The 23,516-nt window shown below is 37.0% G+C and overlaps 1 protein-coding gene across 1 annotated transcript; it reads right to left on the bottom strand.

Annotated features, from left to right (window-relative positions):
- Positions 1–6,253: 6,253 nt before the first annotated feature.
- Positions 6,254–11,086, bottom strand: LOC114098564 (hemoglobin subunit beta-like). The gene is made up of 3 exons (XM_071616974.1): positions 11,003–11,086; positions 7,093–7,237; positions 6,254–6,513 (listed from the first exon to the last, which is right to left on the bottom strand). The coding sequence occupies exons 1-3, from the start codon at positions 11,084–11,086 to the stop codon at positions 6,383–6,385; spliced, it is 360 nt and encodes a 119-aa protein (XP_071473075.1). The 3' UTR covers positions 6,254–6,382.
- Positions 11,087–23,516: the final 12,430 nt, after the last annotated feature.

Genomic DNA, 23,516 nt, shown 5'->3' with positions numbered 1-23,516 from the left:
TTACACTTAATACATAGGAACTGAATAAATGCATTTGAATAAAACTAAATGAAAAATAAGTAAAGGGAGCTGGATGCTGTGGAACATGCTTGCAATCCCAATGACTCAGGAAGCTGAGGCAGGAGGATAATAAGTTCAAAGCCAGCCTCAGCAATTTAGCAAGGCCCTAAGCAATGTAGCGAGACCCTGTCTCAAAATTAAAATAAGTAAATAAATAAGGGCTGGGGATGCAGCTCAGTGGTTAAGCATCCCTGGGTTCAATCATTGGTACAAAGGGGAAAAAAATAAACTAAAGGTAAAGCATCATAAATTATTTTCACAATGCACATAAAATTTCTATTTCAATATTTTTTAAAATGAACTGATTCTAATTTTACAAAAAGATATGCAAGCGATAGGTAGAAAGAAGAGCAAGTAAAAGTGAAAAAAGGAGAAGAGAACTGCTAAAGATTTGTGATTTGGTTAGCAATTGAATATTTTCCCAAAAGTGATCTAAGAAAGATGAAAGAGTGAACAGAGAGGCTGGGAGGAAAATATACTATTGAATTGCCCCTGCAATGGCCCAACACTGGCCCAACAATTCTGCCAACTATATTTTGAAAAATAAAGAAGTATTCATTCTATATTTTGAGGCACTTTGGATAGAATCTTATTAATCTCTTTGCTTTTCTCTCAACTCTATTTCCCTCTCAGAATACTCTGTGGCTTCCAAAGCCCCTCTGTTGGTGTCCCCTGCTTCCTTACTTTGGTTATATCTGAATTATACCAGATCTGTGGATTGTGGAATTCCCAGAAATGGAGAAACCTAACCCAAAGTCTGAAGTAAACAGATGAGACATGTGGATGGGGGTCATTTCACAACTTGAGGAATTCTAAAGGGCCCAGTCATCCACTGGAGAACCTGCCTCCGAGGGGAGATGTCAGGTCTCTGACAGAGTATATCAACAGCAATGCTTCCATGTTGTCTGTGGTTTGGGTTGAGAAATACTCAGCAAGGAAAAATATAAAAGAAAACATTGGATGATCTATTCATGAACTAGTTGACTCACATCTTTATATTGATAAAGGAAATCTTTGCCTGTTTTTTTTGTTGTTGTTGTTGTTGTTGTTGTTTTGTTTTGGTTTAACTGGCTTACTTGTTTTCAGACTTACCTTTAATTATTTTTAACTTCTGATTTATTATCCTAGTTGTCAAATATTTGACTTAATGGAAGGCTTTATCTAGCTCACCAATTCCATATTCATATTGCATTTCACATTTCTTCTAGTCTTGACTACTGTTAATATTGCTCACATTGATGTTGTCTAAGTCCATTAAAAATAAGCCCCCCAAATCCCCTGCTCAGTTCCCAGTTCAGTATTTGTCATCCTATCTGAAATCTCTAAGATTTCGGAAGAGATGTTAAATGAATTAGCTCACCCTCATGAATTATTATCTGGCATAGGGTTTTTGTTGTTGTAGTTGTTGTTTTACAATCTAAATAGAGGAGTTTGGCTGGGGTTATAGCTCAGTGGTAGAGAGCTTATCTAGTAAATCTAAGTGTGATCTCTAACACCACGCAAGGAAGGAAGGAAGGAAGGGGAAAAGGATGGAGAGAAGAAAGGGGGAATGGAGGAAGGGATGGAGAGAGGGGAAGAGAAAGGAAGGAAGGAAGGAAGGTGGTTGGGAAGGAAGGAGGGAAGGAAAGAAGGAAGAAAGAGGGGAAGAAAGGAAGGACTATTTACAAATCTGCCATGTCTGGTGGCCTCTGTTATCATATATAGTCTTTCATACTTCAGTATTTTCTTTTCCAGGTTCCTGTTGACAATGCTAGATCCTCATCACCATTTTCTTGGTGTACCTGGCAGTTGTTCTGGGCAGTTCCCTATCACCCACAATGTCTATGCTGACTCATCTCTGCTCTGGACCATGTATTTCTTTCTGTCCATGCTAGCAGAGTCTGATTGGCGTCTCTGTGTGTCAGCCACACTCACAGTGCTGGGACTACTATGGCTACTTCATAATACCCCTTTATGTGTCTCCCACCTCTATTTATTCCGTGCTTTTTCTTTCATGGAGTCCGCTAGATTTTGGCCTTGCCATATGATTATTTAGTAACAACACCAACTCTCTGACACATCCCTCAGTGTTCATGCTGGCTCCTGGGTAACAAAGGTTGGAATATTTGGGTATTCAAGAACAATATTCACCATTCATTTTGGTCTGTGACTCTCTGGTTTCACCTAATGAAAATTTTCTCTCTCATTCCTACTGTTGGCACTAAGATATGATCCACCTCTCCTAATCAGTCACACACTTGAGCAGCTTTCTGCTTTGTTGTCACCATAGGTTCAGTCTTCCTTTTCACTTTGCTTTCTTTTTTTAAATTTTTTTATTAAACATCAGAAATTTATTAGTTGCGCAAAACATTACATTGATCTTGACATATCATATATCATACATTTGCTTCAAATGGGATATGAATTCTTATTATTCCCACGTGTACAGATTGCAGGATCACGTTGATTATACAGCCACTTTTTATACATACTGCCAAACTAGTGTCTGTTGTATTCTGCTGCCCTTCCTATCCCCTTCCTATCCCCCCTGCCCTCCCCTCCCCTCCCTCTACCCCATCTACCATAACTCATTTCTCTAACTCTCTCTTATTTTTTTTCCTCCCCTTCGCCTCACATCCTCTTATATGTATTTTTGTATAACAATGCGGGTCTCCTTCCTTCTTTGGCGCAATTCCCTCTCTCTCTCCCATTCCCTCCCACCTCTCGTCCCTGTTTGATGGTAATCTTCTCTTTTGAGCAGATTATGCCAAGTGAAGTCAGCCAAACCCTTAAAAACAAATGCCGAATGTCTTCTTTGATATCAGGGGGGAGACTCAAAACAGAGCAGGGAGGAAGAGCATGAGAAGATTACCATCACTTTGCTTTCTTAACATCAGTTGCTCAAGTCTATAAGGGTCATGCACCCCACCGGGGCGGGGAGAGAAAGTAACACAAATTTCCTCCTGCCCGTGTATCTCACATACTGGTTGTCCCAGCGTGTTGTGTCCCTGAGTGAGGGCTTTCTATCATTTAACATTTGCAAGGCATTCCTCCCCGTCATTTTGATTATCAAGAGCAATGTGTACACATTTTCCACTGCTGATGATCCCAGTCATTAACTGCATAAAGACCCAGAAAGGTGTTCTCTTTGAAATAAAAATCTAATGTTCTCAATAACTCCCCTTTAGCTAAATTACTTATCATATTATATGACATAAGATATGATTATATAATACCACATGATATATGATTATATGAGAATATAATATTTTTAACACATTACCAATTATTAAAGGAGACAAAAACTAGAAGGGAACATTTAAAAATTTGAATAGGGAAAGATAAACCTGGTGATACAAGAGAAAACAGTAGTATAGCATCTGATGCAGTGTGTTCCCATAATAAACTTATCCTTAGCTTAAATTGTTTTCCACAGTTTTGTCAAAGAAAGAAAGAAAAAAGAAAAAGATACTGTACTAAAAGAATAATCATCACATTCAAAACTCAGACTTCTTGATGTGATTAGTCTTTTCCCTCCATTCCTAGCCGGTTTTTGTAACCCCTGGGGCTACTCCCCTTTTCTACCTCTCCCTCATTCTGTTCTTATGTCTGTATAAGTTGTTGTGTAGTACTTCTCTTAGTATTCACACAACTCTGCTTACAAATAGACTTTTCAGTCATACCTACTTATCAGTTAACACCAATCCTCATTTCATTTGGATATATTAGACTGTCTACTTGTATGTTTTCCCTACATACAATCTAATTACTGATCAACTGAATGTCAGACATGAAATGTTTTGTTATTCTTATCTAGAGAATAAACCATGCAGAAACCAAACTATGCTTTTAACTCTCTTCTGATCCTGCAAGTTTGGAAGATTCTCATTTAAGTATTTGACAGGACATCTTGGATTCATATGCACTGTGTATAGATTATTTATATGCTAATTTTTTGGCTATAGGATTCTAGAATTGAAAATCAGCAAGTTCTTCTTACTTTCTGTCATGATATAGTAGTAGTGGATTTTATTTTCATATCACTACATCACCACATTGAGGTCTGGCATTGCAGATAGGAAAGCTTGGATATTTGGTGTGAAGTTACCACATACTTTTTTAAAAGTACATAATATCCAGAAAAATCTACGTTCCTGGCTCCTGGGGTATTGTATATTTTTTGCTGGAACTTTCTCCCAGAATCACAGTCTGTGACTCAGTAACACTCATCAGAATGTAACCATCTCTTTTCTTCAAGAAAATAACATTTATGTTATTTTATTCCCAACACCCAACATGGTAGGGGGGCATTGTTTATTTTGGTATGCTGAATTAAAGCTTAATATTTTTATTTGAGAAGGATATATATTTTCAACTAAATCAACCCCATGATCAGGAATACTTTTGCAATGATTATGAACACGTAAATCTGTGACAACAACTGATAATTGTTTTCCACCAACTTTTCATAAAATAATGTTTTGTTATTAGTTTCTTATATGAACCTATTCCTTCTCTCAAGGTTGCTTTTACAGGCACTTAGATGTGAGCCAAGGGAATTTTCCAGGTCATTTTTTGTGCAATTGACTAGAATGAAATGGATTTTGTGCATACCATCTTCCCTCTAGCAGAACTGATAGAAAAATTCAATTGGTGAGCCATTCCTGGGAAGAGTCACTACATGTGTCATGAGCATCAACTAAGAAATCTATCATCCATAAAACAACCCTAGCAAGGCTGTCAATTTCATATTCTTTTATAAATTCTGATACACACACACACACATACACATATGCATGTGTGTATAATTTATATATACACCTACATACTCAAAAACATTTATCTCTGTCTTTTTGATAGTAGCCATTTTAATAAGAGTGGGATGATATTTATTTGTAGTTTTAATTTGCATTTCCCTTCAGATTAGTGACAATGAACTTCTTTTCATGTACCTGTTGGCCATTTGTTTGTCTTCTTTTGAAAAATGACTGTGCAGTTCCACTATCCATTTCATATTATTTGTAATGAGTTGTATGAGTTACTTATATATCTTAAATATTGACTTCTTGTCAGATATACATTCGGCAAATATTTTATCCTGTATCAGAGATTTACTGTAATTTTGCTATTTCTTCTGTTCAGCATAAGCTTTTAAATTAGATATAGTCCCACTTGTGTATTTTGTTGTTGTTGTTGTTCCCTGTGCTTTTGGTGTCAAATCCAAAAGCTTGTTGCCACAACTCTGTGTTTTCCTCTGAAAAATTATTGTGCCTAGCCTCACTTTAAGTTTTAAACCATTTTAATTTGATTTTTGTACACATATGTAAGCTAATTTAATTTAATTTGGAGGGCTTCATACTGTAACCTGTTAAAACCTTGTGCAAATACTTCCACAGTTATCACTTATTATATGTATTGTTTTCTACTTGCCAGCTAGATTCAGAATTGGGATAGAGGAGAGGGACCACTTGAAACCCATCCTTCCAGAAAGTAGCATATATCAAAGTGAACACTGAATAACAAAATGAAGCTAGAATGTGTTGCTCATGGCAACACTGATAACTACAGAGGCAGAAAAGCCATTACAGGAAGGCTAAGAAAGAAAGCAGATCTTTAAAAATTTCTCAAATATTAATGATAAACATCTTGAGGAAGAAGAGGAATTCTATTTGGCATGGGCTCAAATAAAGATTGTAAGACAATAATAAATATTGAGCAATAAAAGCATCCTGAGCCCTACAGTCATCACACTATTAATAGCCCACTCCTTCCAGTGCAAACTCTGTAAGAGCAAAGACTCCAAGGAGAACAGCATTGCAGATTTCTGACCACTATTAATGGTAGAAGTAGGGAACAAGTTCTCAAAAGACACGGTGGCAAAGTCACGTCCTACTATTCTCCCTTCCCCAGTCAGATACCTATGAGAAAACAGAGGCAAAAATAGGCAAGAGGGGAAAAGGAGCAATGTGTCCAGTAAAACATGGAAGTAAACCCTTAGGGAGGAATGGAATCTATAAGCAAGAGAACTGGGTGGACTAAGGCTGTGAAGTCCTGGGGAAGAAACTGGAGAAAGAAGAGAAACTCATGAGAATGGCTGGGTAAAATAAGTAAGAGGTGTATTAGCACAAGGTCTGAATTAGCTCTCATTTTGTCTTAATTGCCTTGTCTTCCCACATTCCCTCATGAATAAAAGACACAAAAATAATGTACACCATTGCAATGAAAAATGATTTTATTAGGCAGAAACCAGATGCTCAAAGGCCTTCATAAGTTGCCCAATATTTAGGAGATGTTCTCTGGGGCAAAAGGCCTTTTGTATGAGATAGACAGCAGGAAAGGTAGCTTAGTGGTATTTGTGAGCCAGGGCATTGGCCACACCAGCCACCACCTTCTGAAAAGCAGCCTGTGCCTCTGGGGTGAAATCCTTGCCCAGGTGATGGGCCAGCACAACCACAATCACATTGCCAAAGAGCTGTGGGAAGAAAGAAGAGGTGTGAATATGAAGAGTCTGAGCATGAACAGAGAATATTCCAACCTCATCTCCAGCTGTTCTTGTGGTTGTAATTATAAAATAAAAGAAGAATGATAGCTGGACTTAGCTGCTGCTACAGATATGAATTCTCATGTATCTGTCAGAATTTATAAGCATAAGTTTTCTTCCCTATCTCCCCAACCCAGAAGATAAATTTTTCACTGTTATTCTTTAAAACTGTGCAAAGAAACACGACAAAGTTTATTTTCCTTGCTTGAAAGAGAAATTAGAACTGCATTTTAAAGTAGACAAATTTTTAAATGTAAATTAAAAAATGAAATATTTTTAATTTACAAATACAACCTAAAAAGTTTAATGGAAGAAGACAGAGCAGATATTGAAGAAAACAAAAACTGGAAAATGCAAACGAAATGAGAGGAAACATTTGTTGTCAATGGAGAATAAAGAATAAAGAATAAAAGATCAACTGTTCCAAACACCGATACCTTTGCCTCCTGCTTTAAACTTATCCTTAGGGAGGAAAAGAAAGGATCACATTGAGGGTTGTCCTAGACTCATCTTGAAGTTCTCAGGATCCACATGCAGCTTGTCACAGTGCAGCTCACTGAGACTTGCAAAGGTGCCCTTGAGGTTGTCGAGGTGTTTCAGGCCATTACTAAAGGAATCAATCACCTTCTTGCCCAGAAAAAAATAGAACAGATTTGCCTGTTATAGTTCAGCATAAGAGTATATGAATGTATCTCTTCCTGTTTCTACAGAATATGCAAAATAACCCACAGACAGAATGGATACAGCCTCTATCATGGTTCTAAGTATGTCTTCCTTCTCCTGGTTTGGATTAAATCCTCCTGGTAAGAAAATAAATATTCATTAATTCATTCATTTGTTGCTGTTTTTTCTGTGTGTGTTTGCATTAATTTGGTCACCTAATCAAATAAATGATGTTCCAAAAATAGAATAAATCTGAATCCAACCATATTTTGTGTAATAATTTCTTCATTTGGTTTTGTGACCCAGACATGGAAACATTGAGACTGCCTAATACAGTAGAAATGAAAATTAATATAAAGCCATTTAAAACACGAAGTTGTGTGTAGTATTAGCAGAAGCATCATTTTCAAATGGGAGATTAATGAGGGATGGTTCTACCTGGAGTCATCTGGGAAATGTGAAAGCAGAGAAGGTTCTCTTATTTAAACCTAATGGTCAGAAGGTGACAAGACATTCTGCCCTTGGCTATGGTTTTCTTTCCCTGCTAAACCTCTAGGAATGCTGTGTTTTAGAATCATGTCCTTGGTTAAAATTCTTGCCCTCAGTCTCTTTTTCTCTATATATGTTTGCTTTCTCTCTCCAGGTTTTCTAGTAGTGTTCCCCCTCCCCTTCTTTTTTGTACCACATAAAACAGTGCTAAGTTCTTAGGATAGAACAAACTTCTGAAGTATAAACTTTGGTTTTTGTTATTAGAAGACACAATTTTAAAAAAAGCAAAGGCAATCAACATTTTCCAATGACAGTATAAGATCTCAACTTTCCTGGAGGACTCTCTTAGTCATCTTTCCACTTTCTTTCATCTCTACCTCCTGGAATTTGTCCTTCAATTATATTCCCATTTCTGTTTAAAAAGGGGGCATGCTTTTTAATTTCTCTTACCATGTTTCTATTTATAATCTTCTCCTGATTCTGGGACATCCAAAATCTAAAATCTTCCTTATTTTCCCTTGTTGTCCCTGGCAACACATATTTCACAGAAATAGCTCATCCTCTCAGCTCTAATACTTTGAAACCCAATTACACTAATATTTTTAGGTAACCCTGAGAAAAGAGATATTCTGTATTGATTGTTATTCCAATGAAATTAGTAAAATTTTTATTTTATTTTGTCTGGAATAAGAGATCTTTCAAATATTTTAAATGATAAAAAAATATTTAACTTCACATTTAGATTCTTGGGTTTTATTATATTAAAATCTGAATTAGTATTGTAACAGTTTTACGTCCAGAATGTTTTCAATATCCCTTTTTTACACTTCTCCGGGCAGAGGTCAGTTATGTTGATGGGGTGTAAATATGTTATTGGGAAATTCTGTTGCATCTTTTGCAAGGATCATATCCCTAAAACCTATATATCTTACTAGAAATGCTATAGAAAATTTTCATATTTTTCTGTAAAGAGCCAAATTGTCCAGGCTACAACTTTGCATTCTTCTTTGACAGAATTTAGCACTTTTTAAGATCCCCTTATCTTTTTCTGTGCTCTGAAATGTTTCTTCTACATTCTATGTTGTTTCTTCCTCAATGACTGTCCTATGGCAACTCTCTTCTACTGTCAACTGCTGCAGATACTATCATCCAGGCCTCAGAACAGGGAAGCTGATTTGGGGACTGCTGCTCACTGTGACTTGTGTGGAATCAGAAATTTTCTTCAGTTGCCCGGTTCTGTACAGACAAGCCTGTAAGTTATCATGAGACTCTCAACAGCTCGGGTATAGATAGCCAAAACCAGTTATAAGAAATGATGAGTAGTGATAAATGTGGTTATGTTCCGAGCCTCAGGCTCAGATCTGGACCATTCAAGAATTCAAGTGGGGCTGGTTTCGTGGCTCAGTGGTAGAACATTTCTGCCATATATGTGAGGCACTGGGTTTGATCCTCAGCACCACATAAAAATAAATAAACAAAATAAAGGTGTTGTGTCCATCTATAATTTTAAAATATATATTCAAAAAAATAGAATTCAAGCTCCATGAGGCTCACTTTCCCCTTTACAGTTGTGAACTCATTTCGTTCCTGCAAAGGTCTCACCGCACCCCTGATACCAGCCCCTGCTGACCACCCAGTATACACACCAGCACAGACAAGTACTAAAAACCCTCAAAAAAAAAAGAAGAAGAAAAGACAAGTCTCAAATTTTATTTGCTTTCCTCTAATTATTCAAGTTTTATTATTTCCTAATGTTCTGGACAAGAATGGGACTAATCTGATTTTATCAACAGGATGAATATTAACTTCCTTCAAAAAAATCAGGACACTCATCCATTTGAACATGGTATCATTATTTGTTGACACTCAACTAGAATATTTTTGTATATGCTCTGCAGTTTAGTTTCCACTAATTCAAGCAAAGTCTAGCTACTTGCTACAGTCTTCTCTCCCACATGCACAATCTCTTGGTGACTTCAGCTTAACATCTTCTCAGAAAAAATAAAACATCTACAAAGACAAGCAGAGTTCTAGAAAGAACCCCTGTTGTGCCAGATTCATGGGACCTCCAATAGAACTCCAGGAGCAGAATCCGATGCAATCACACAAGAGTCTTTATTGCAAGCTCGTCCCTGGACTCACAACGGTTCCCGATGCAGCGGACCCAGGGAGTGAGTCCTGGTCCTTTGTTCAGTGAGATTTTATAGGTTTGGGGGGTATACTCTATGCGTCACAACATTACACAGCAAATCATTCCATACCGTGGGAAAATCAAACAACAACTCTTAACATTGACTAGCACATTCACTGGCAGGAACAAGTTGGGTAGGGGTGATTGGTTAGTACAAGAGGGGGATTCCTTTGAACTGATTGGTTTAGGCCACAAGGGGTGTATGTGCTAAACTTCATGGTTTCCCAACATGTTATCAACTACCATAAACTACTTGGGGTTCATCTGGCATTCCAGGTATTTTCCCTGTCTCATGCAGATTGGAGGTTGCTAGAGGGTTGCTATGAGGTCCTCACCTAGCCTAACTGAGTCAGGGTCACCTGGTGCCACAGATCTCTCTTGTTATTTGTAGACAAACAACTCAGCAGGGTGGGTATGTGCTTAGGAGTGCTCTGTGGGTTTTTCCAAGGACAAAGGTCACGCCTCCTTCCTTAGGACAGGCCTTGAGGTATAAGCTGCTATTATTTATTTATTTTTTAAAATGAAGTCACATCAGTTTCTCACCCTCCCCCCCCACACACACAATAGTTTGAGAATTGATAGTTTCATTCATTAAAAAAAGCTATATCTCACCGGAAAGCAACGTAGTCAACAAAATAGAACATTAATAAAATATATCTGATTATTACAGAACAATTGGCAGCCTACTCTAGAACATGCACACTGATGTTTTCTCCCTCAGGCTTAAGTGCTTACTCAGCATGAGCTTCTCTTTACCTCATGAAGTGGGCATGGTGTTGATGTATGCAGAGGGGCCATCTTCTCTAAAGCTAAATTGGACTTTCTTCTCTTTAGAGCTAAAATCTTGGCTTCAGTATGTGAAAAATAATGACAAATCTGTGAAAATAATTCACAAGGCCAAAACTTCAATGCCCTTCCCTGAGGCTAAAGACATTGATAATCTAGGAGAACATTATGCTACCTTCCCTTTACATTTTAAATTAAATTCTTTTAAAATTTTCTGTGAAATGAAACTGACAATATTGCTTTCCCTCCACTCCCACTCCCAGACACACACACTCACACACACCTCTTTTCACCTTTGACTCCACAACATCTATGTGAAGATTCAGTGTCGGGATATAGTCATCGCTCATGCTGAACAGGAGTCCCATCAATGTCATGTTCTGAATTGTTCCAAGTGAGAATTTTTAGGCCCAACTTATTTGTTTTATTCAATATTGAAGGAATATGAAAGGATGCATTACTAAAACATTCTTTTATTTTTGTCTTTTCTTGAGTTTTTGGAGGGTAGTTTTTTTCCCCTTTCCAAGATCATGACATCCATAATCTCTTTACCTACTTTGAAATACTCTCAAAACCTCCTATGCTCCTCAAATCTGACTCCATGAGGATTTAAAATGCTCAGGAATGTGACAGTGATCTTCCTAAAATTTCCCTGGAGTAGCTCTGCTTCTGGGATGTGAGTCTGTGGTTCTTGAAGATCCTACTCAGAAATGCAGAGTTCTCAGTGACTGCTGTGTACAATGTCCTGAGAAGGAAATTGTGGATATTCCAGGCCTCTGACCTTAGACAGAGGTGGAACCAATGAAGGGCAACTCATTGTCAATATGTCTTGGCAGAACTTGTGAAAGCTTTAAACAGAAGAAGGCACCAGGGTGTGTTTAGGCTTTCAAATAACTCAAAAGATAACAAACAAAAGAATGATATAGATCTAAAGAAATGGATACAAGTTAGAAATTTCTACAATTCCATATAAATTTACTGATAGTAAAAACCACACACACACAGGAATAAATGGAATTATCTAGGCAGAAAGCAAATGACTGATTATAGAGAACTTTAGTTTCTTGAATGGTCTATGAGATCCTTTCAATATACAGATTGTCCTCCAACCTGGAATTTCTGAGACAAGGAATAATGAGTCACTCATTCATTGATTATTCCACTGAATAAATGTTCAATTATTGCCTATGTAAGAATTTGATGCAAGAAACAGTAGGCATGCAAGATAAAAGAATAGGTAGAAATGTTTAGGAATTATGATGTACATTGATGGGGAGTGGGAAAGAGAGGAGGAATAGAAGGAAATACCAGGTACAGGTATATGCATATATATTTGACTAATTAGTGTTATGGTGGGCTGTCTCTTAGCAACTATTCCTGCATTCCCCACCCTGGTGAGCAAAGAGGCCTAGGATTTGGCAGCTCATTGTCTTGAAAGGATGAATGTGCACCCACATTCTTCAGTTGGCTCCAACTGGCCCTGACATTGGCCATTCTAGCTTTTGTGTGTCTGGACTCTAAAATCTTGTGCTCCTTATGCTTATGTCCTAACCTCATCTCATTCAACATTTGCTTCTGCAACTATATCCTCAGTTTCATTTACATATGTAACTCAGTCTAATAGAGTGGAAAGTCTTCTAGCATTGAACACATCCAATTCAGTCATTTTATATATTTTATATATAGGAAAGCAAGTCTGGTCTTGGGGGTATCGCTCAGTGCTAAAGTGCTTGCCTTGCATGTGCGAGGCCCTAGGATTGACTTCCAGCACTGCGAAAATAAAAAGAAAAATGAAAAGAAAACAAGTCTGTAGAGCAGGAATATTACCAATTGACTCTGTACAGATTTCTTCCTTGTCTCTAGGAATTTTTGATTCTAGGAGTATTTTGAAGTGTATAATGGATACATATTTTTTTTATCATAGTTTGAACCCTCTTTGTTACTTATTTGGGTAATTCCTTCCTACTACAAGACTCTTATCTTCTCTTCATTTTTTTTTACATAAATGTCCATTAAAAGAATGAAGTGTCTATTTTCCAGCTACCAAGATCGATTTGGGGAACATGGATAATAATATGAATGTTTTAGTAAGAGATAAATGAAAATACAGATACTTATAGTTGCTTAAAATTATAATTAAACTGGAGAAAGAACACAGAAGAAGAGCAAAGTAAATTTATCTTATTTGGTGAGATTATATCTGACAGGTTATCTAGGAAAATGATAGTACAGAATTTTTCACAAATGTATTCTTAAGAATCAAGGAGAGTTATATTCAGGGATGAATATTTAAAAGACATTTTACACTTTTTTTCAACTTAAAGTAGTAAAATCAGACAAATTCACATCCACTCTAATAGCAGGAAGGGGAAGAGGGAGAATGAAGGGGGAAAACAAGGAATGGAGAGAGGGAAAGAAGAGAATAAAAGGTATGAAAGGAAGAATAAGGAAACAAAGAGAAGGAGGAAGGAATGGAGAGATGGCTGGAATGTAATGCAAGAAGAAGGGGGCAGAAAATAAAGGAAGGAGGAGGAGATGAGGGGCCATATTAGTGGAATTTATAAGTTGAACTAAAAGTAATCAGAGATATGGTTTTATTTATATTTAGAAAGGTCAACAATGTGGTTGGAGTTAGGATCTGAAGGGAAAGTTTGTATTCTAAAATAGTAGATAGGAACCATGAATGATTTTTTTTAATTTATTTATTTTTATTATTATTAGTTGTTCAAAACATTACATAGCTCTTGACATATCATATTTCATACATTTGATTCAAGTGGGTTAGTAACTCCCATTTTTACCCCATATACAGATTGCTGAATCACATTGGTTACACATCCAGGTTTTTACATACTGCTATACTAGTGTCTGTTGTATTCTGCTGCCCTTCCTATACTCTACTATCCACCCTTCCCTCCCCTCCCCTCCCAATTTCTCTCTCTACCCCATCTACTGTAATTCATTTCACTCCCTTGTTTTTTTTCCCTTTACCCTCACATCCTCTTATATGTAATTTTGTATAACAATGAGGGTCTCCTCCCATTTCCATGCAATTTCCCTTCTCTTTCCCTTTCCCTCCCACCTCTCATCCCTGGTTAATAGTAATCTTTTTCTCATGCACTTCTTCCCTGCTCTGTTCTTAGTTGCCCTCCTTATATCAAAGAAGACATTTGGCATTTGTTTTTTAGGGATTGGCTAGCTTCACTTAGCATAATCTGTTCTAATGCCATCCATTTCCCTGCAAATGCCATGATTTTGTCATTTTTTAGTGCTGAGTAATACACCATTGTGTATAAATGCCACATTTTTTTTTATCCATTCATCTATTGAAGGGCATCTAGGTTGGTTCCACAGTCTAGCTATTGTGAATTGTGCTGCTATGAACATCGATGTAGCTGTATCCCTATAATATGCTCTTTTAAGGTCTTTGGGGAATAGTTCGAGAAGGGAAATAGCTGGGTCAAATGGTGGTTCCATTCCCAGCTTTCCGAGGAATCTCCATACTGCTTTCCAAATTGGCCACACCAATTTGTAGTCCCACCAGCAATGTACAAGTGTACCCTTTTCCCCACATCCTCACCAGCACTTGTTGTTGTTTGACTTCATAATGGCTGCCATTCTTACTGGAGTGAGATGGTATCTTAGGGTGGTTTTAATTTGTATTTCTCTGACTGCTAGAGATGGTGAGCATTTTTTCGTGTACTTGTTGATTGATTGTATGTCCTCCTCTGAGAAGTGTCTGTTCAGGTCCTTGGCCATTTGTTGATTGGGTTATTTGTTTCCTTATTGTTTAATTTTTTGAGTTCTTTGTATATTATGGATATTAGGGCTCTATCTGAAGTGTGAGGAGTAAAAATTTGTTCCCAGGATGTAGGCTCCCTATTTACCTCTCTTATTGTTTCTCTTGCTGAGAAAAAAACATTTTAGTTTGAGTAAGTCCCATTTGTTGATTCTTGTTTTTAACTATTGTGCTATGGGTGTCCTATTAAGGAATTTGGAGCCCGACACCACAATATGTAGATCGGAGCCAACTTTTTCTTCTATCAGATGCAGAGTCACTGATTTGATATCAAGCTCCTTGATCCATTTTGAGTTAATTTTTGTGCATGGCAAGAGAAAGGGATTCAGTTTCATTTTGTTGCATATGGATTTGCAGTTTTCCCAGCACCATTTGTTGAAGATGCTATCCTTTCTCCATTGTATGCTTTTAGCACCTTTGTCAAATATAATATAGTTGTGGATTGGTCTCTGTGTCATCTATTCTGTACCATTGGTCCACCAGCCTGTTTTGGTACCAGTACCATGCTGTTTTGTTACTATTGCTCTGTAGTATAGTTTGAAGTCTGGTATCACTATACCGCCTGTTTCATTCTTCCTACTTAGAATTGCTTTTGCTATTCTGGGTCTTTTATTTTTCCAGATGAATTTCATCATTGCTTTTTCTATTTCTACAAGAAATGCCTTTGGGATTTTGATTGGCATTGCATTAAACCTACAGAAAACTTTTGGTAATATCGCCATTTTGATGATGTTAGTTCTGCCTATCCATGAACAGGGTATATTTTTCCATCTTCTAAGATCTTCTTCTATTTCTCTCTTTAGGGTTCTATAGTTTTCATTGTATAAATCTTTCACCTCTTTTGTTAGGTTGATTACCAAGTATTTTATTTTTTTGAGGATATTGTGAATGGGGTGGTTGTCCTCATTTCCATTTCAGAAGATTTGTCCCTGATATACAGGAATGCCTTTGATCTAGGTGTGTTGATTTTATATCCTGCCAATTTGCTGAATTCTTTGTATAACCTTTTGGATCTTCTAGGTATAGGATCAAGTCATCCAAAAATAGTGATAATTTAAGTTCTTCTTTTCCTATCTTTATGCCTTTAATTTCTTTCATCTGTCTAATTGCTCTGGCCAGTATTTTGAGAATTATATTGAATAGAAGTGGTGAGAGAGGGCATCCCTGTCTTGTTCCATATTTTAGAGGGAATGCCTTCAATTTTTCTCCATTCAGAATGATGCTAGCCTGAGGCTTAGCATAGATAGCTTTCACAATGTTGAGGTAAATTCCTGTTATCCCTAGTTTTTCTAGTGTTTTGAACATAAAGGGATGCTGTACTTTGTCGAATGCTTTTTCTGCATCTATAGAGATGATCATATGGTTCTTATCTTTAAGTCTATTGATGTGGTGAATAACATTTATTGATTTCCGTATATTGAACCAGCCTTGCATCCCAGGGATGAATCCTACTTGATCATGGTGCACAATTTTTTTGATAGATTTTTGTATCCGATTCATCAGAATTTTATTGAGAATTTTTGCATCTAGGTTCATTAGAGATATTGGTCTGTAGTTTTATTCCTTTGAAATGTCTTTGTCTGGTTTCGGAATCAGGGTGATGTTGGCCTCATAGAATGAATTTGGAAGAGCTCCCTCTTTTTCTATTTCCTGAAATAACTTGGGAAATATTCGTATTAATTCTTCTTTAAAGGTTTTGTAAAACTCCACTGTATACCCATCCTGTCCTGGGCTTTTCTTGGTTGGTAGTCTTTTGATGGCTTCTTCTATTTCCTCCTTTGTTATTGGTCTGTTTAAATTATGTGTATCCTCCTGACTCAATCTGGCCAAATCATATGACTTAAGAAATTTATCGATGTCTTCACTATCTTCTATTTTATTGGAATATAGGTTTTCAAAATAATTTCTAATTAACTTCTGTATTTCTGTAGCATCTGTTGTGATATTGCCTTTTTCATCCTGTATGTTAGTAATTTGATTTCTCTCTCTTCTTCTCTTCATTAGCATGGCTAAGGGTCTGTCAATCTTATTTATTTTTTTGAAGAACCAACTTTTAGTTTTGTCAATTTTTTCAATAGTTTCTTTTGTTTCAGTTTCGTTGATTTCAGCTCTGAATTTAGTTATTTCTTGCCTTCTGCTACATTTGCTGTTGTTTTCCTCTTCCTTTTCTAGGGTTTTGAGATGAAGTGTGAGCTCATTTATTTGTTGTTTTTTTTTTTTTCTTTTTTTGAGGAATGAACTCCAGGCAATGAATTTCCCTCTTAAAACTCCTTTCATTGTGTTCCATAGATTGCGATATGTTGTGTCTGTATTTTCATTTATCTCTAAGAATTTTTTGATTTCCTCCTTTATGTCTTCTATAACCCATTGATCATTCAGTAACATATTGTTCATTTTCCAAGTGATGTAGGATTTTTCCTTCCTTCTTTTATCATTGATTTCCAGTTTCACTCCATTATGATCAGATGAGATGCATGGTATTATCTCCACACCTTTATATTTACTAAGGGTTGCCCTATGGCATAATATATGGTCTATTTTTGAGAAGGATCCATGTGCTGCTGATAAAAAAAGTATATCCACTTGATGATGGTTGATATATTCTATATATATCAGGTAAGTCTAAGTTATTGATTGTGTTATTGAGTTATATAGTTTCTTTATTCAACTTTTGTTTGTAGGATCTGTCCAATGGTGAGAGAAGTGTGTTAAAGTCACCCATAATTATTGTGTTGTGGTCTATTTGATTCTTGAACTTGAGGAGAGTTTGTTTTATGAACATTGCAGCACCATTATTTGGTGCATAAATATTGATAACTGTTATGTCTTGTTGGTGAATGGTTCCTTTTAACAGTATATAATGTCCTTCCTTATCCCTTTTGATTGAGTTAGACTTGAAGTCAATTTTATTCGATATGAGGATGGCCACCCCTGCTTGCTTCCGAGGACCGTGTGCATGGTATGATTTTTCCCAACCTTTCACCTTCAGCCTGTGTATGTCTTTTCCAATCAGATGTGTCTCCTGAAGGCAGCATATTGTTGGCTCTGTTTTTTTAATCCAGGTTAGCAACCTATGTCGCTTTATTGGTGGGTTTAAGCCATTAATGTTTAGGGTTACTATTGATATATGGTTTGAACTTCCAGTCATGTTTGATTATTTATCTTTTTATTAACTTGGTTTGTTTCTGCATGATTAGCTTCCCCCCCACACACTCTCTCTTTACTGAGGTACTTCCCACTGTTGGTTTTAGTTTTGGTTTTGGTTTTCATTTCTTCCTTGTATAGTGTTTTGCTCAAAATGCTTTGCAATGTTGGTTTTCTGGCTGCAAATTCTTTTAACTTTTGTTGCTCATGAAAGATTTTTATTTCGTTGTTGTACCTGAAGCTTAATTTTGCTGGATACAAAATTCTTGGTTGGCATCCATTCTTTTCATGTTTGAAATACGTTTATCCAGGATCTTCTCGCTTTCAGCATCTGTGATGAAAAATCAGCCATTAACCTTATTGGTTTACCCCTGAATGTAATCTGCCTCCTTTCTCTTGTAGCTTTCAATATTTTCTCTTTGTTCTGTATATTGGATATCTTCATAACAATGTGTCTTGGCGTTGGTCTACTGTGATTTTGTATGCTTGGTGTCCTGTATGCATCTAGAATTTGTACATCCATTTCCTTATTTATATCTGGAAAGTTTTCTAAAATTATTTCATTCAACAGATTGCTCATTCCCTTGGTTTGGTCCTCTATACCTTCCTCTATCCCAATGACTCTTAAGTTTGGTTTTTTTTATGCTATCCCATATCTCTTGGATGTTTTTCCCATGGTTTATTACCAGGCTTTCTGAGTTGGCTAGACTCTTTTCAAGATGATGTATTTTGTCTTCATTGTCTGACGTTCTGACTTCTACTTGCTCCACTTTACTGGTGATACTCTAGTTTGAGTTTTTAATTTGGTTTATACTTTCCTTCATTTCTAGGATTATTGTTTGATTTTTTTTATAATCTCTATCTCCTTGTAAAGTTGCTTATTTGCTTCTTGAATCTGTTTATGTAATTCATTTTCAATGTGTTCTTTTATTGTTTGAATTTGCTCTCTCATGTCCTCTTTAAGATTCCATTCCATCTGTATATGGTATTCCTTGAGTTCTTTATTTGACCATTTTTCTGATGCCTCTAGGTTCTCCTGTAGATTTAGGCTGTCCTGCATTGTTTGTACTCCTTTTCTTCCTTGCTTTTTCATGCTGCTCATGTTACTTCCGGTTCTGTTGGACTGCTGAGTTACTGTTTACTCCTATAAATTTATTTTGGTTTTGTGTATCTCCGGAGTCTCTCCTTTGTGATGGGAGACTATGACTAGAGATAATGAATTTTATTGCACTTTAAAGCAGATTCATTCATTTCATAAAATGCGTACGGATTCTGATGGTATATAGCGATCTGCGGTTTGGTCTTGGGACTTATGTTTAGGTCGAGTGATGTGATGGTATAGAGGTTGGTATATCTTGGCAACCTTGGAAGATTGCTCTACTGACGAGGGATATTAACAGGAGAATGGTTCGGAGTATTTGGACATAGCTAGGGAATTGCTAGCACTATATAACGCCTTGGAACATTTATCTATACACATTTAGTAAATTACACATAAACAGTATTGTAATGCTTGGGAGGAATGGTATTAGAAGGGGAGCGAAGAAGTTGCTAAAGAGAATGAGAGTAAGAGGGAGAATTCAAGAAAAGGGGAATAAGGAAATTGAAAAGACAATAAAATAAAATTAAAATTAAACAAAATTAAAATTAAAATTAAAAAAGAAATTTTAAAAATTTGAAAAATGCAGTCTTAGAGTTTGCTTAACTTCTCTTCCAGTAGGTGGAGCTGTGTCCACCTGGCCAAGCTTCTCCTCTCAATAGCAGGAACCAATCCCTGTGAGGCGGATCCTCTTCCCCCACTGGGCAGTTCTCCAAACCTGGGCTCCCAAGGCCTTTCCTGGTCTCCAGTCACTTCCCTGCTTTTCCTCCAGCCAGGCCCCGCTCACCGGTGACATTCACCACAAAACTGGCTACACACCAGGTCAGCCGCTCCAGGGATCCCTATTTTCTTGAACGACCAGGCACACTCTCTTTGTTTGCCATTCCCCCAGACCCTAAGGTTGTGGAGTGTGGGGCTGGGAACCGTCAGCTTATTCTGCCTGCCCTCCAGTAGCCATGCCCCGGGAGCTGGCGCAAGAGACCTCGGTTGTCAGCGCTGGTGGGAGCGGTAGCCGTGGGTCATGCGCTGCTCCTGACTCCCTAGGTCTGACAATCGCGCTCACGGGAGAGCTGGGAGGGGGGGCTTGAGATTTCCCAGCTGTGTGGAAAGGAAGGGCCCGGGGGTCACACACCTGCAGACTCTGGTTTCAGCGAAGTTATCCCCTCCGCCAAATTCTGGTGATGTCAGTTCTCTGCCATGGTGGTGTCCCATGGGAAGGGTAGCCATTCGTTCCTTTTGCCTGGTGTCTGATGTGAAGGGTGGGGCCAGTCTGAGTCTCCCAAGACCCCTCTCAATTCTGGGCCCGCTGCCTATGAAGGCTAGGTTGGTATCACCTCAAAAGGTTTACGGAGGAACCAAAGAGTTGTTTCTCTATTCCGCCGTAGCGTCCGTAGTGCTGAGGTGCTGAGTCACGGAGGTTTGGCAGCGAGAAGCAGACAATCAGCCGGAAACTGCGTACGGGGAGCCTGAATTCACCCGCTCCGGGCTCATTGTGGGTTCTGAGGGGCACAAACTGCTCGCCCCGGGACCACGTCAAACCAGCATTGCCAAGTGATCCTGAGCAAACAGCATTCAGTTGGTTTAAGACTCCCTTTGCCCGCACAGCTGAAGAGGTCACAGAATTGATCTCTCAGTGCCCACTGCCATGTTCACCATGAATAATTTTTAAACTATGTTATAGACTTTTTTTTAATAACCAGCAAGCAAAAAAAAAAAGGATTGAATAATTCAAGAAAAGAGATAGCATAACTTGACTTATAGTGTTAAAAGACTGTTCTCTCTTCTGTGTATGGATGGATTTTAGAAGTGATTAAATAGGGACAGAGCTGGGGTGGTGTTGCATTACAAAAAAAGAAAATTCCAGTGGCATCTTGATATTGAGTTGTGCCAAGTTGGTGGTTTTAGTGTGAGAAAGGCAATACAAATAGAGGGCAAAGTTTGCTAGAGAAATATTAGAATAAGATCAGGAGCTCAGTCTTGGGCTTATTCTATTTGATTCACTCTTGAACAATCCAAAAGAAAATATTTAGATATTTAAGATTGGAACTAAGAATATAGCCAGGTCAAGAGTACAGAATGGAATAAAGCAAACAGAAACAGACCATAGCATGTGGTGTAAACCTCTACCACTACCTGTTTAAAAATGACAGAAAGTGCTCTTTACTAATACGTGCTTGAAATTCTATACCATTTGATGAGGTGGGGATTATCCCATCTGATAAGGAAGGAAATTGATTCTTTAAAATTCTAAGTAAACTTTTGAAGGCCTCAGGGCTAATTTTTATCTTTATTAATTGTGAAGACTTGACTTTTCATTTCAATTCCCTTCTGCCTGTTATGATTTTACACAATAAAGATATGTGGTTTTATATATATATATATATATATATATATATATATATATATATATATATATCAATAATGGATAGCTTTGAGAACATATTTAAAGGGGGATGAAGTCTTAAAATAGAATAGTTTCTATTCTTGTCCAATAAGGGCCTGGCTTTTGCCAGCAAAAATGGTAACAAAAAGGCAAAAATTCAAGAAGAATTAGATTATTTATTATAGGGAAAGAAATAAGGATGAATTTAAGTTTCTGGTCTGATGAAAGGACAAGTCGATATCCAATCGACTGAAGTGGCAAACACTGGAAGTGAAATGATTTCCATAGAAAAAGCGAAATGCCCACGTTGAGTCCATAGTGCCTAATGGAGATCTGTGTGAAAGAGTTCAATAGACACTTTATTATGTGGATTTGGCACTGAGATCAGAAATAAGAGCTGAAGATCAGACTTGAGAATTTTGATTATACAATTTATGTTTAATAATTTAGGTATAATCAATATACCAACAAAAGGTATGTTGAATGCAAAATAAGTGGATAAAGGAAAGGACTTTAGTGAGCACCCAAATTGAGTGTGAATCACAAGATATGAGATCAGAGAACAAAGAGTGCCCAACAGCTTTAGAACTCAGAATTGATTTTAGTTAGCATAATATTAAGTTTGATCATGATGGAATTCAAATTACTATTGGTCTCAGAGAAGAAGAGAGATAAGGCTCTGGATTTTGACAATGAAAAGCTTAATTACATTGTAACCTGTAAATCTGTACAATTAAAATAATAATTAACTCAAAAACAAGGGAAAAATAGAAAAAGGACCTTGTGAACTATAAGGTGTGTATGTGGGGAGAATGGGCTTTGTGGTATGAGAAAAGTAACAAGGATTCTAGGGTCATATAAAACTTGGGTTTAAAATCTTCTACAAATTTATCATCCAGCTATCCTGAATATATTTAAATTATTGCTTACTTGCTATAATTAATTTTACTGACTTTAATTAATGACTACTTTATTGATTTGAGAAAGGGCAATTGGACCTAATTCATAATATTTGGAAATGGAATCATGGGATAATTATTCTACACATAATACATGTGGAAGAGGCACATTGTAAGTAAATGACATTATTTTTTATTTCTATTTCTTAAATGCAGTTCCAGGATTCTAATATAAATTTTCTTCCTTCCCTTAGAGTTTTGTGTTTCCATATTATCTTAACAAGACATTAATCATTATAATTATCATTCCATATTAAAACTATTTACTGCACACACCTTAGTTTTCTACTATAGATTACAATTCTAAAGTTTTTTTTTTTAATTTTCTTTTTGTAGTTGTAAATTGATATTGTGCCTTTATTTTATTTGTTTATTTTTATGTGATGCTGAGGATCAAACCCCGTGCCTCACAAGTGCTAGCAAAGTGCTCTGCCGCTGAGCTACAGCCCCAGGCAACATTATCATTCTTGTCTTTAATTTATTCCTCATCCTTCCATGATTTCCTGAAACAATTCACCTTCCTGGGTTTCCTTACCCTTTAGGTTCCATGCATGATCTTTAATGGTAAGTCCTGATAAAAGGAGAGTATGTGTGAAGTTATTTCTGGCTTACCTTCTCTCTGTGTCTGGTGGAGTTTTCTATAGCAGAGGGCCTCTTCTAGACTGATACTATCATGCTTCCATTAGACAGTCCTGCCATTCCCAGGGAGTCCCTGCCATGTCACTCTCCCAGTAGGTCTCTGGTTTTACCCTCTAGTAGCAATGTTTTCTCTCTCTGTCCTTGTAAGCCTAGTTATGGAAGAAGCATCCTGATTTTTCTAACTTCTCTTCTTCTCTTATTTTATGTCTTAGCTCTTCCAACACATTTAGCTAACTTGCATCCAATTATCTGTTGAAATGACTAACAATGATCTATATTTTCCTGAGTGGACCCTAACTGATATACCTATTAAACTGCTTTCCGATGCTGTGTCTTATTGGTGTTTGAATTATTAATGGTAAAAAATTCTACCACATAATATCAGTCCAATAGAACTGTTTATTGCACAAATTGGAGCAGAAAAGGATGAGGAAAGTACAATAGCATCTGCAGAAGAAGAAACCACATGACTTATAAATACTAAGATATCTCATAGCCCTTTTAAAACCAAGGTTCCCTCATTTTAGTATTCAATCACACTCCTCTGAGAGTAGTGAAATACTTGTAATATAGAAAGGAGGGATTTTTTTGTTTAAATGTTCTTTTAAAATTTGTTCTAATTAGCTATACATGACAACAGAATGATTTTATCCAAATGGAGCACAACTTCTCATTTATATTTCTTCTGTAGGTACTTCTGTAATATTTTAAAATATTATTTTCCCCTCTTCTCCCAGGATATGAGACCATCTCCCTAGATTCAGGTGTAAAAGCTGACATACTG

Source organism: Marmota flaviventris, chromosome 9 (genome assembly GCF_047511675.1).
Source record: "Marmota flaviventris isolate mMarFla1 chromosome 9, mMarFla1.hap1, whole genome shotgun sequence".
Lineage (NCBI taxonomy): Eukaryota > Metazoa > Chordata > Mammalia > Rodentia > Sciuridae > Marmota > Marmota flaviventris.
The sequence above is the reverse complement of the archived record's forward strand: the minus strand, read 5'-3'. Positions and strand labels throughout refer to the sequence as shown.

Bases quoted from the DNA above. Each gene is read 5' to 3' on its own strand.
- LOC114098564 (XM_071616974.1), bottom strand. From the start codon at position 11,086: ATGACATTGATGGGACTCCTGTTCAGCATGAGCGATGACTATATCCCG. The intron at 7,238-11,002 runs GTGAAAAGAGGT...GAACTATAACAG, and splicing joins TAGATGTTGTGGAGTCAAAG to GCAAATCTGTTCTATTTTTT. The intron at 6,514-7,092 runs AGATGAGTCTAG...CTTTCTTCCCAC, and splicing joins TGTGGATCCTGAGAACTTCA to AGCTCTTTGGCAATGTGATT.